This window comes from Rousettus aegyptiacus, unplaced genomic scaffold, assembly GCF_014176215.1.
Source record: "Rousettus aegyptiacus isolate mRouAeg1 unplaced genomic scaffold, mRouAeg1.p scaffold_m13_p_3, whole genome shotgun sequence".
In the NCBI taxonomy this organism is placed as follows: domain Eukaryota; kingdom Metazoa; phylum Chordata; class Mammalia; order Chiroptera; family Pteropodidae; genus Rousettus; species Rousettus aegyptiacus.
In genome coordinates this window covers 70,887,675-70,901,046 of record NW_023416306.1, presented here as the reverse complement: position 1 = coordinate 70,901,046, position 13,372 = coordinate 70,887,675, and the positions used below count along the sequence as shown (strand labels likewise).

The 13,372-nt window shown below is 40.0% G+C and overlaps 1 protein-coding gene across 1 annotated transcript in view; it reads left to right on the top strand.

The window, feature by feature from the left end:
• The first annotated feature begins 11,777 nt into the window (after window positions 1-11,777).
• Window positions 11,778-13,372, top strand: part of HABP4 (hyaluronan binding protein 4) — a 28,352-nt gene continuing 26,757 nt past the window's right edge. Inside the window, exon 1 of the mRNA XM_016125129.2 lies at window positions 11,778-12,144. Within this exon, the coding sequence (XP_015980615.2) occupies window positions 11,778-12,144 (367 nt within the window). The remainder of the gene's footprint in view (window positions 12,145-13,372) is intronic.

Genomic DNA, 13,372 nt, shown 5'->3' with positions numbered 1-13,372 from the left:
CATGTAAGAGGTTATTGAACTGACTCTTGGGTTGGCTAGCTTTTTTGTCACACTGAGAATTTGTAGGTTTGTTGGGTGCCCTAGTTGTAAGCTTCTGCCAAAATTAATACATTGTGTATCTATTGAAACCTTCTGCTGTGGCACTTCATCTTAATCATTGTCATTTAATTAAGGTAAGTGAGCACAAATTCACTTTTAGTTTAAGTTCTATTCCTCTTCACTTCTTTGTGTCATAGGTTAACTTTGGAGAATGGCGTCAGTACAGTTGTTGCTTTTTTCGACTTACAGAAAATAGCACAGAGAGTTTCCATATGCCCTTCAGTCACCTTTCTCTAATACTGTCACTACAGCCAATGATCGAAACCAGGGAATTAACGTTAGGGTAATACTGTTAACTAAGCTACAGTTCTTACTTAAATTTCACCAAAATTCTATTTAGAATCATACAGATCACAGGTTATCATTTGTCTTTACTTCCTTCCAGTCAGTAAAAGTTTTTCAGTGTTTCTTTGTCTTTCATAATGCTGACCCTTTTTAAGCGAATTTATCGATTACATTGTTGAACATCCCTCAGCTTAGATTTATGACTCGCTTTTTTCACTTAGCATGTTTTGAAAGTTTAACCATGTTAAAATGGAAATCAGTTTTTATTCCTTTTTATGGCTGATCAAAATTTCATTGCATGGACAAATACAACATGTCGTTTATTCATTTATCAATTCATGGACATTTGGATTGTTTCCACTTTTTGACTTATGAAAAGCCATGATGCGAACATTCACGTGCAAGTTTTTATGTGGGTGTACGTTTTTATTTCTCTTGAGCAATACCTAGGAGTAGAACTCCTGGGTCATATGTCAACTGTAGTTTTTAACTTTTTGAAGAAGTGCCAAATTGTTTTCCAAAGCAACCACACTATTTACACTCCCACAAGCAGCCTACGAAGGTTCTGATTTCTTCACATCCTCACCAACATTTGCTGTTATTTTTTCTATTACAGCCATCCTCATGGGTATGAGGCCCTTCATTTTTTAAAAGTTCATTATATTATAGAATATTGGCCTTTTGTCTATGGTATATATGCTCTGAATATTTTCTCCCAGTTTGTCAGTTGTTTTTTGACTTGATTCAAGAAATTTTTGTCACACAAATTTATTAGAAATTTCATCTTTACCTTAGTGACTTGAGGTGCCATCTTTGTCACATACCATCTCCATAGGTATTTGGGTCTAATTTTAACTTTATGTTCTATTTTACCAGTCCATGTGCCTATTCATTCACCAGCACCACACTGTTTTAATTATAGTGACTTCTATGTTTTAATTATAGTGACTTATATGTATTAATACTTAGAAAAGCCAATCCCCACACAGTTTTTATTTTTCAGTGTTTTCTTGGTTATTCCTGCATGTATGTTTTTTTATATGAACTTTAGTATCAAATTTTCCAACTCTATAAAATGGCTCATTGGTATTTTTATTGGGATTGCATTAAATTTACAAATTAATTTAGTGAGAATTTATATCTTTATAATGTTCAATCATCCCATCCAAGAACAGAGGATGTCTTTCTGCTATTTTCAAGTCTATTTTCATATCTTTCAGCAGTGTTTTAACATTTCCTCATATAGTCATCACATATTTTTATATTAATACTTTTTATTTTTCAATTACTCACACATTTTTTTATTAAATTTAATCCTAAATACTTAATCTTGTTTGTTGCCATAGGAAATGAGATTATGTCTAACATGATGTCTTCTGTTTATTGTTTGTATGTATAAAGGCTGTTGATTTTTGTATGTTAATGTTATGCCCTGCTACTTCACTGAATTCTGTTATTGTTTAAATTAATTTCATCATTGATTTTTTTCTGGAGGTTTCCAGGTATACTATCATATCATCTGAAATATAGATAGTTTTACTTCTTTACCCATTCTGATGTCTCTAATTGATTTCTCTTGTTTAATTGTACAGGTTAATACCTCTAGTACAATGTTGAATAGTAGTAGACAGTGCACATCCTTGTCTTATTTCCAATCATAGGAAAATTGCCTATATTGTTTTTCCATTAACTAAGAAACTAGCTTCAGGAGTAAACACACACACACACACACACACACACACATTTATATTCTATTATGTTGATAGATACATATCATGTTAAAAAACTATTATTTAATTCCTATCTTCTTGAGTGTTTTTGTGATGAATACGTGTTGATTTATTCAAAGGTTTTCTCAGCTTCTATGGTGATAACAATATTTTTCTTAGATTTATTAATATAGTATATGACATTAATTTATTTCCAAATATTAAGCCATATTTGCATTTCTGGAATAAATCCCACTTGGTTATGGAATGTTATTTTCTTAATGTGGTATTGAATTCTTTTTGCTAATATTTTGTTTAGAATTTTTGTATCAATATTCATGAATGATATTTGCCAATAGTTTTTTTTTCTTTGTACTGTATGAAGTTTAGAAATCAGTGTTACGCTTGCTTCTTAAAAGAAATTAGGAAGTTTCCTTTCTTTTTAATACTTGAAATTAATGGTTTGGTAGAATTGCCTTGTGAAATCATATGGGCCTTGTGCTTTCTCTTGGAGTACTTAATAATTTTCTGTTTGTTCTATGGAAATCAGTCTCTTTAACCTTTCTAACTCTAATGGGTTTGATATTGCTAATCTGAATTTCCCTAGGAAATTGTCAATTTGCTCTAGGTTTTAAAATTTATTTACGTAGAAGTCTGCAAATAGTCTCATATGGTTTATAATTTTTTTGCATCAATGGTTGTTTCCCCCCCTATTGATATTCATTTATAGTGTGTTTGAAGAGAAATGTAATATAATGGGTGAAGGTATAAAAAGAGAATTTCTTCTTTTTTTGGGTATATTTCTGTTCTAGTGGAAATATTCATATATAACTTACATAAATTTTTAAAAAGCAGTATGGACAAAAGAATAAGGCCCAAAAAAGGCACACACACACATACACACACACAGAGGAGTGGTCTCTCACTGGTGTCTACTATATGGGGTTTATGGCTCAATCATACTCCCTGATATAAATTAACATGTCAAGATACAATCTGAGTCAGCCAATTCTTTCGAAAATTACATTTGTCTGAGGCATATTTTGGAAATGATTGCATTATTAGTTAAATGAGTACATTTTAATTTGCATGCTGCCCTCCCCTATCCCACGTGCTCAAAAGTTGATGACTGATTATCGCTTTGACATAATTATAACACCCTACATTATCACGATGCAAAGCGGTGCTACATATTTTATTTCTCCATCACAATATCTGTATTAAGTAGACATTTTTACAGCTGAAAAAAAATCTCAAAGATATTAAGTGGCTTTGTTCAGGCCATCTGGCTCAAACAGGGTGGGGTTAGGAGTGGCCCCAATTCCACTCCTCTTCCCTTTATGCCTTTACGTAGTGCTCAGCACAGCCCGACTTCTAGGCAGTGTTTTAATGGTATGCCCCATCACAACGTTTTTAAATGATAATGTCAATAGAAGAGATGTTATATAGGCAAAACAATTTAGAGATTGTGCTTTTAAATGCTCACTCAGCCTTAAGAGGGTAATTATGCAATAACTTAGGAAACCCAGCCACTTTAAAAGATTTACGATAATGGCAAAATGATTTTTGATACTAAGCAAAAGAATCAAGTGTACTGTATTGCTTAGCATTTCTATTTAGTAGAAAGCAAGTTTTTAGACATTCCACTCTCATTCATTCAACAAATATTTGTTGAGTGCCAGGTATGTGCCAATCACTTTTCTCAGCATTGAGGATAGGAAAAATAAAGTCTTTGTTCTCAGGTGCTTCACACTCTAGTGGAAGGAGACAGATGACAAACAAATGAACATATACAGTGGAAAATGCATGGAGGAAGATAAAGTGGGAAATGGAACTTCAGTTAGGTGGTCAGATAAGTCTCCCTGATAAGGAGACATCTGAGCAGGATGTAAGAGAATTTAGGGAGTGGGATATATTGGGGAAACCTAGCTCCAAGCATAGGAAACAATAGGTAGAAAGGTCCTGGAGCAGGAGAGAAAATTCTCTCAGTCATTCTTACCAGTGTAGAAGAGAAAGCAAGTTCTCATCCACAGAGGGCTGTCAGAGCTCAAAATTTTTCTCAAGATTAGAGAATTAGTGTGAACAGTGTCTTGTATTTACATGATTGCTTTTATTTAAAAAAAGGTTTCTAATAAATAGTAAAACTTGCGATACCTTTGTTGCCTGGACAATGTCATATATTTTAAAAAAGAAAATACTGACCATTTTATCATTCCTCTATTTTCATCTTCATAGCCTCACTGTTTTTTTTAATAAATTGAATTTTTACCTAAAGAACATACTCAAGCTACACACCATGAGGCTCTAGAAAAATTTCGTTGACCAGGGAAAATGACCAGAAGAGATATCTTTTAACCTAATCACTTGTTGAGCTGAACTGCCTTTGTTGTTACAGAAAGTACACTTCTTACTCAGGATATTTATCTACGATTCTCTTATGTTTTTCTCTACGCTAGGGAAATATCCAGGATATTTGGTGTCTGTGTTACTCACCTCACAGTCTAATGATCTCCAAACTCCAAACCCCAAATTCAATGATTTAAAACAACAACCATGCTACTATCTTATGATTCTGTGGATTGACTGAACTTTACTGGGCAGTTCTTCTGCTGGTCTTGCTCCGTGTGTCTCAGGCAGTTGCAGTCACATGGTAGATGGGTTTAAAGCCATCTTGAAGCTTGCCAGTAGTGCAGGAATGACTGAGTCTTTCTCCTTCCCCATCAAGTCTTAGAGCGTCTCCTCTCCATGTGGCCTTTTTCACATGGCTGTTTGGGCTTTCTCACAATATGGCAGATAGCTTCCAAGAAAAAGGAAATGGAAGCTTCCATTTCTCTTAAAGGTGAGACCCAGAATTTGCATAGCCTCATTTCCACTTCATTCTATTAGTTAACAGAGTCACAGTCAGTCCAGATTCAATGAGGAAGGGGACTGAACATTTACACAAATACTGGAAAGTGAAGTTCATTGTGAGTCATCTTCTCATCCATTCATAGCGTAACAAATGTACCACACTGGAGGGGTATTTGAACAGTAAGGAAGGATGTGCTGGGGGGTGAGGAAGGGAGTATAAGGGAAACCTCTGTACCTTCTGCTCAGTTTTGTCATGAATCTAAAATTGTTCTGAAAAATAAAGTCTATTAAATATTTTTAAAATACCAAAAAAATGCCAGTTGTTAATAATAATTTAGGGGAATGAGGAGGATGAAGAGCAAATTACGAGGATTTTTCTATCACATATTTTGGTGATATTTGGTTTCATTTTAATTTTTAATGTGTATAGACTTTTAATCAGAAAAAAATATGGTATATATGAGAAAACAAAAGTAAGGGATGACCAACTCCTCTGGGATGAATAATGAAAGATAACGGTGGGGGAATCTGCAAATGTGTTCTTTGTTTCATGTCAGCCAGCTCAACAAGACATTGAACTGGCTGAGACAGGGCCCAACCTCCCAGAAGCAAAAGCTGCCCCTTTGCCAGTAACTCCTACCTGGAACTTTTGAGGAGAAAGGACCTCAGAGGGTGTGTAGAGATACTGTAATATCTTGATTTACTGTCTTACTTCTCCAAATGTACCTTTTATTGCCACCTCTGCAAAAATAGATCTGGGCCATTTAATAATTTTTTGTTTGTTTGTTTGTTTGTTAGTAGATGTTAAGCTCTGACAGTAATGGCTGCTGGAAGGACACTGGAACAGAAAGTGTTTCTCTTTCTAGTTCTGTGGTAGATTATAGGATTGTAGCCAGGCCACTGCAGAACATATGTTTTTCTCCTTTGCTAATTCCAAGTGTTTTTTTTTCTACTCCCTGCTAGGCTTCCGGTGTTTCCATCTGTCAACACGGAGAGTGGCAGGATAGCCAGGAGCCCCAGAATGCATGGGCCTGTGTCCCAGCCAGGTGGCTGTTCCTGGCACCCTCTTCTCTGAGCCTTGTGTGCACACACCTAGCCCCTTTGGGACTAGGCATTTGGTGGGCCAGCCACAAGAACTTGTTCCTTGTATTTTCTAGAGTCTCCCCAGTCCAAGCCATACGTAGAAGAATACTGGATTCACGCAGAGCAAGATCTCCCCAGATTCTGGTTCCAGCAGTGTCAACAGCAGCACTGAACTCCCTTTGTGCACTCTTCCAACCCCCTAATCAGACTTGATTTGCCTGAGCCCTGGAGAGCTACTCCTGCTTTCCTAGTGATTTTGGACCATCTCTGCCCTGACAACCCAACAAACTTTTCCACCATTCAGGGGGGCTGTAAACACACCTTCCTCAAGAAAGTCTGAAATCCCTTCCAACTTCGTTGTTCCTTGGGTACCTTCACTCAGTTCTAAGGTACCTTTAGGATTCTTTTTCTATCTTTCTAATTACTCTCCTGTCGTAGTTTAATAATTCTCTAAATTAAGCTTCCCCTGTTTTACTGTGTGCTTCTGTCTTTTGATTGTACCCAAACTGATAAAGAAAACATTAGTGTACAGTGGAATATTTTGTGGCCATTAAAATAGTGACATAGATGTAGTTATTGACACAGAACTATGTCTATGACATCATTTAGTGAAAAAAGTAGATATGTAAATTTATATGTGTGTTTACATGCATGAAGAAGACTAGAAAGATGCTTAGAATGTGTGTTGGCAAGTGGTTATTTCTGAGTGGTGAGATTTCAGATGAGTTTTACTTTCTTTGTGCTTTTCACGGTTTTAACTTCTTTCTTTGAGTATGTAAAAGCAATAAAGTTAATTTCTCTCAACGTTAAAAAAACTGGGACACACTCTGGGTTTAAAAGATAAAATTCTAAACTCTTTACCACGCCACACAAAGTAATTCGAGGGCTGACTCATCCCTACTGGTGTAGCCCTATATTTTGCCACCCTACACAGAAATTATTTCTGATCTGAAGCTCCCAATTTCATATCTATGTGCTCACATACTTCTCCCTGGAATGGCTCAGTCAGTCATTCATCAAAGCTTCTCTCCTTTCTGGAGGCTTTCCTAATTCATTCCTTTTAACCTTGTATTACGGTGTAAGTTCATCAAAGAACAATGGAAGAAGTGGTCTGAGCCCCTGCTGGTGCAGGATCTCTGTCCTTCTTTGGGGTTCAGACAGTCTTCACTGTGTGCCTTGATCCCAGGCTGAGCACCTCAAACGTACCAGCTTCTAGATAACACTAAACATGTCAGTGACAAAAGACAATCAGTCTTCCAACAGATGACCCTGACAGATCCAATTGCTGGTTTGTATTTTTACTTTAGCTTAGCACTGCTCAAATTTCACTGCATGGATATCTCTTAGGGAAGTGCAGACACAAATATTGTAAAGTGCAGATTCTGATTCAGTAGCTCTGGGGCGGGCCTGAGAGTGTGCATTTCTAACAAGCTGCTGGGTGATGTGCAGCTGCTAGTCCTGGATCATTCTTAGAGAGTAAGGTATTAGCTTCTTTTAAAATACATTTCTAAAATATAATCCAAGCAGAAGAGTAGCCCTATTCGAACATCTTAGTCAATTCAACCTTAGTATGGACACAATATAGCTTTCACCTTGTAAAATGATATTTTGAGGGAATGAGGGTCTAAGTATATCATTTCCTCTCACTAGCGCCTCAGTAAGCATTCCTGCATATCATTTCTATTAGTGATATAATTATGGACTCCTTCTTAGCTCCCCCGTAGGGCTTAGGTGCACACTCACGTCCTCCACCTACTTGCAAGTAAAAACAACTTTAAGATATACTATTTTTAAAAATCTTTTTCAATTTATTTCTTTGGTTTTATCTTCTGATAAAACGTATGAGGAGCACAGAACCAATTATAATCATCCTAATTTTATAGAGGAGAAAAGTTAAGCAAGAAATGGCAGTAATCCAGTTGCAAAACAGAGTATATATAATGCAGCTCTTTGGTGATTCACAAAAACTCACACCTTTTACAGCCTGTCCCCTCCTCTTTGGCCCTCATCCAAGTGTTGTTCCCTATATGTTACTAAAAGTAATAAAGCAACATGTTTTTTAAATTTTCAACTGATATGTGTATTTCAGTCAATCTGGAAGATTTTAGTGTATTTTATTATTCTTAATGGAATTCATACATTAAATAACTCAAGGTAATTTACATTTCATATGTAAACTTGACTGCATTTCCATGGGAGCTAATAAATAAATCTCTAAGGAAGGGCCATTGGTATTATTCATTACTCACGCCTCACTGCTATTTTGGTATACCTTATTATGAAACCTTTATGGATGTGTGTGAAAGGCTTTCGTTGTTTTTTTTTTTTCCCTGTTTGGTATTATAATTACTAAAGATAGTTTTTATACCTTGGATTATTGGAAAGATCAGTCTGTTAAACTGACCACATTAAACATAATGTTGCAAGTAACTCATGCTAATGTGGTGAAGTTGCATTTTAGGAATGCATTTACGGATGCAATCTCTCAGCAGAAATACTGTCAGGAAAAAATGTGGGGCTGCTTAATAAGTTACCATCAGTAAGTACTATGTTAATCAACAGCCGCCTAAGAGCTAATACCAGTAGAGGCTACTCATCTCTATTTCAGTGGTCCTAAAGGTGTTCTTAATCCTAAAGCAACCAGGATTGGTTGATTTACAACTGCTTTAGGCAGTTATGATTTGGAAATTAGGATGGAGTGCTCACAGGGCATGTCTTAAGACCATGCTGTGGTTGGCTGTGTCAGAAAGGATAGGAGGAAAACAGGGAAGAGGAATGTTGCCAGAACTCCAGTAAGAAAATGACAGGCACTTCTCCTAAGTGGTAATGGTTCCTTGGTGTTGTGACTTGGTGATGGCGGCTTAAAGATGACAGAGACAAAGTTGGCTTGAAGCAGTGCTTCTCAATGTATGGTCTCTTGTGCCTATGGTGATTCAGGTGCATGAAGAGTCTTTGAAAATTTCATTCACTTAATAATACTGTAGTCTTATTATGACTCTCCCTAGTCTAAGGCCTGATTCAAAATGGTGATGATATTAGTAATGTTGATAATGACTTATATTGAGGATTCACTTGGTGCCAGGCATGGTGCTGAACACTTCGGATGCATTATCTGACCCAGTCCTCACAATAACTCTCTGAAGTAGGTACCATTATTTCCTTCATTTTACAGAAGAGAAAACTGAGACAAAATAATAAGGAATGTGCCCAAGGTTACAAAGTTGATTAGTGGCTGAGCCAGGATTCAAATCATGGTCTAACTCCAAAATAGATGTTTCCTTAAAAATATCATGTTAAGATACACAAAATGTACTTTTTAAATTATTTTAATGTGTACAATTCAGTGGTAATTTGTACATTCACATTTTGTGCAACCAACACCACTATATACTTCCAAAAAATTTTCATCAACCTAAAAGGCAACCCCATGCCAATTAAGCAGTCACTCCCCATCCCATTTTTCCTGGACCCCTGGCAACCACAAATCTGTTTCATGTCTCTATGGATTTGCCTATTCCGGACATTTCATGTAAATGGCATTGTACAATATTTGTGTCTGGCTTCTTACACTTAGCATAATGTTTTCAAGGTTCATCCATGTCGTAGCAGGTATCAGTAAGTACTTCATTCCTTTTTGGACCCAAATATCAATCCATTGTGCTACATTTTATTTATGCATTCATCAGCTGATGTACATTTGGCTCTTGTGAGTAGTACTGGTACAAGTAATTGTTTGAACACCTGCTCTCAATTCTTTTGAGTAAAAAATAAAGGCTTTTTATTTTATTTTAATTTTCATTTCTGTTGACTCCAAGGAGATGATTATATATCTTTAAATATTCAGACATTCAACAAATATTTGAGAACGTACTGTACAGCCACCTAGAATGCTAAGCACTAGGAATATAAATTCCAAAGAACAGGACAAACATCATCCCTGTCATCTTCAGAAATTACAGAAAAATGAATAAGTGAGTAAAACAAAACAAAGAGCTGGTAGCAGTTAGGATTAGGATTCCTTTTCTATTTGCTATTAAAGTAAAAGCTGGCAATGACATACGTGAGCAAGATGCTCTATCAGGATGCTTTTGGATGCAAGAACAGGTACAACTAAGAGTCACTTAAACAATAATGGCATTTATCATTTTATGTAATAAAGAGTCTGAGGTAGGAGGTTCTCAAGTGGGGTAAATCAGTAGCTCAGGAACTTCTGCTCTGCCATCCTCATTGTCACAATAAGGAATGGCAACTCTAGGCATCACGTTTTCCTCACATAATAAAGAAAAAAGAACAGAAGTGAGAAGATGGTAGATCCCTTCCCAATTCCTTTTTAGGTACAAGAAAAATGTTAGGAGAAAATTTTCAGAATACTTCTCTTCGGGTCTATTATGCCATATTTGCACCAGAAGCCTATTCCTACACCAATCGTTGGCAAGGGAATGGAATTACAATACATGGTTTAGGATTAATCAGCTTTGAGGATGAAAAGGTGCTCAGCTTCCTCTGGGGCATACGGTCACCAGATGCAACAAAATACAGGTTCTGTGGAAACAGATTCTGAGCTCTAGGCCTCAATTGAATATCTCGAAACAAAAACAAAGTCCCCAACCTCAACATATCTAAGACCGAAATCATGATTCTCATTAAAGTGGTCTCTTCCAGTGCTCTTTGTAAATAGCACTACTATTCCGTCTGTACCAGCCAGAAAAATTGGAGTCATCATACCCTACTCATCCATATCTAATGCATCACCAAGTCCTGTTCATAAAATTTGCAAAATACCTCTTGAATCTACTGCTCTCTTCACCTCCATTACTCCATTTTAGTCCAAGTCGCTATCATTAACTATTCCTTGGAGCTCTGCAAACAAGCTTTTGCTTGGTCTCACTGCATCAATTTTGACCTCCTTTCAAGTCCTTCACATTGCAGCTGGAGTAACATTTTCGAATACATGCTTAGGCCTAAAATTTGCTTACACCGCTACTAGAATGAAGACCGAATCAGGCCCTCCCCCAACTCTTTGCAATCCAGTTCACTGGTTTGCCTTGAACTTGTAAGTGGGCTGCGCTCCATCCCACCTCAAGACTTCAGCATTTGCCATTGATCCTGCTCCGTGTCAGATCTTAGCTCAACCATGACTTCCTAGGGCAAGCTTCCTAATTAGGGCAGGTTTCTTTGCTATCTCAAAGAGAAGTCCGTGCCTTTCTTCAGGACACCTTTCTGTCCGTATACTGTAAGATCCAGGAAAGTACAGAGCTAGTATCTCTTAAAACATAATGCCTGGTACATACCAATGTATGTACCTAACTGAATTTGTAAACGTCAAGGAAGAGTGGCCAATAATAAATGTGGATCCAGTCCCAGAAAGAACACAAGTAACGGCCGTGACCACCAGCACAAGCCGACCGGCCTGGACCACAAGACTTAACGCTTCTTCCAGTAGCTCCGCCCTTCGGGCTCCGCCCCTCCCTGTGAGTCGGGGGCGGGACATAGAGGTCGCCTGACGCGACAGCAGCCGGCCGCTGATTGGGCTTTCAGCCGCGCTGCTAGGAAAAGGGGCGTGTTAACATGTTCTGATTGGCTGTCGGGCGGCGGCTGGGCGGTGGCGTTGCGGGGGCCGGCGCCGGGAGGGAGGGGACCGGGCAAGGCAGGGAGGGCAGCAACGGCGGGCGGAATGGGTCCTCGCCGCCGGCTTCGCTGAGAGTCGCTCGCGTGGGCTGCCCGCGGCGGGCCACCAGTGGCCGCGGCGGCATGAAGGGCGCTCTGGGAAGTCCCGTGGCCGCGGCCGCCGCAGGCGCCGCGATGCAGGAGAGTTTTGGCTGCGTCGTGGCCAACCGCTTCCACCAACTGCTGGACGACGAGTCGGACCCTTTCGACATCCTGCGCGAGGCCGAGCGCCGGCGCCAGCAGCAGCTGCAGCGCAAGAGGCGCGATGAGGCGGCGGCGGCGGCGGCGGCGGCCGGGGTCGGCAACCGTGGCGGCAGGAGCCCAGCCGGGGCCTCGGGCCACAGACCCGGCGCTGGCGGCGGCCGGAGGGAGTCCCAGAAGGAACGAAAGGGTCTCCCGGCCCCTGGCGCACAGCAGCCGGACAGTCCTGGGGGCGGCCCGCAACCATCCGGTACGCGCGCCCGGCCGGGCACCTGGGTGCCCCCGGGTAGCGTGGTGGGCGGGAGAAGGATGGGGTCACTGGGGTCACTCTTCCTCAGCCACCCCCACGACCCCCACTGTGAGACTGGAGTCTTTGGAACCAGTTCCAGAAAGGGGAGGGGGCCGTGGGAAGAGTTGGGTTAAGTTGAGCATCCTTGTGGGAGAAGGAAGTAGGAAAGAGGATGAGAGTGGTGGGAGGAGTGTTCACGCCCTTCTAGTCTTTCCCAGTCCCTTCTGGGGGAGTAGGTGTGCAGACTTGGAGTAAGGGTCTCAAAACCCTGGAACTGAGCCGTTACAAGTTGGGCAAAGTTGAGGGATATTGTTGAGGTGGTGTATGGGGCAAAAACTGGGGTTGCTCCTCCGGGTCTCTCTAGTCTAGAGCTAACTGGGACTGTCTCTGTTCTCCAGCCCAACCTCTGCAAGATTCAGGTTGGAGACAAAAAGAGAGGCGTGATGCTAGGGGAACCCTTCTTAGGGAGGGTAGGAGAGGTAGGGCGCACCTGGACCTTGGGGTGATGGGCAAGAGCCTGGGGTGTGAGAAGAATCGCCTGGGTGAGGGGCTCAGGCCTCTGTGATGGAGGGAAGGCCTGGGTGACCACAGGGGCAGGCTGTGACGTCGGCCGCGTGCGGAATGCAGCGGGGTGGACGCGGGGTCCCAGGCGCCTTCCAAGCTCTGTGCCTTCAACCCCATTCTCTTACTGTAGCTAGCTTCCAGCAGTAAGCCAGCATCATGTTTCAGTACAGCATTATTGATGGGATGTATAGCTTGTCATTAACTCAGGCTGCTTTTTTTAATCTTTCCAACAAGGATTTTCAGTTTCCCACTTCCTGTTTAGCCAAACCGGCCAACGCATAACTTAGTGTGCTACTATATCTGTATTTATGGAGGGACAGCGCTTAATAATAGTTCATTTCTCACCTGAACTGCGTCAGTGGTAGAATCAGCAAGACTATACCTGTGTTTCCTAAAATAAGACTTTAGTCCTAAAGTTTGCCTAAGAAGAGTGTTAGGAATAAGATGTGTTGTGTAGTTCCACCACTGCAGCTAGTGTTTGGCAGTGTATTCATCTTAGCTTTACTGGCTATTTCCTTGATAAAAATTGGCAAGTTATAAAATAGAGTATAAGTACAACATAGGGAATATAGTCAATAATACGGTAATTACTATGGTGTCAAGGGAGTACTAAGCTTATAGGGGG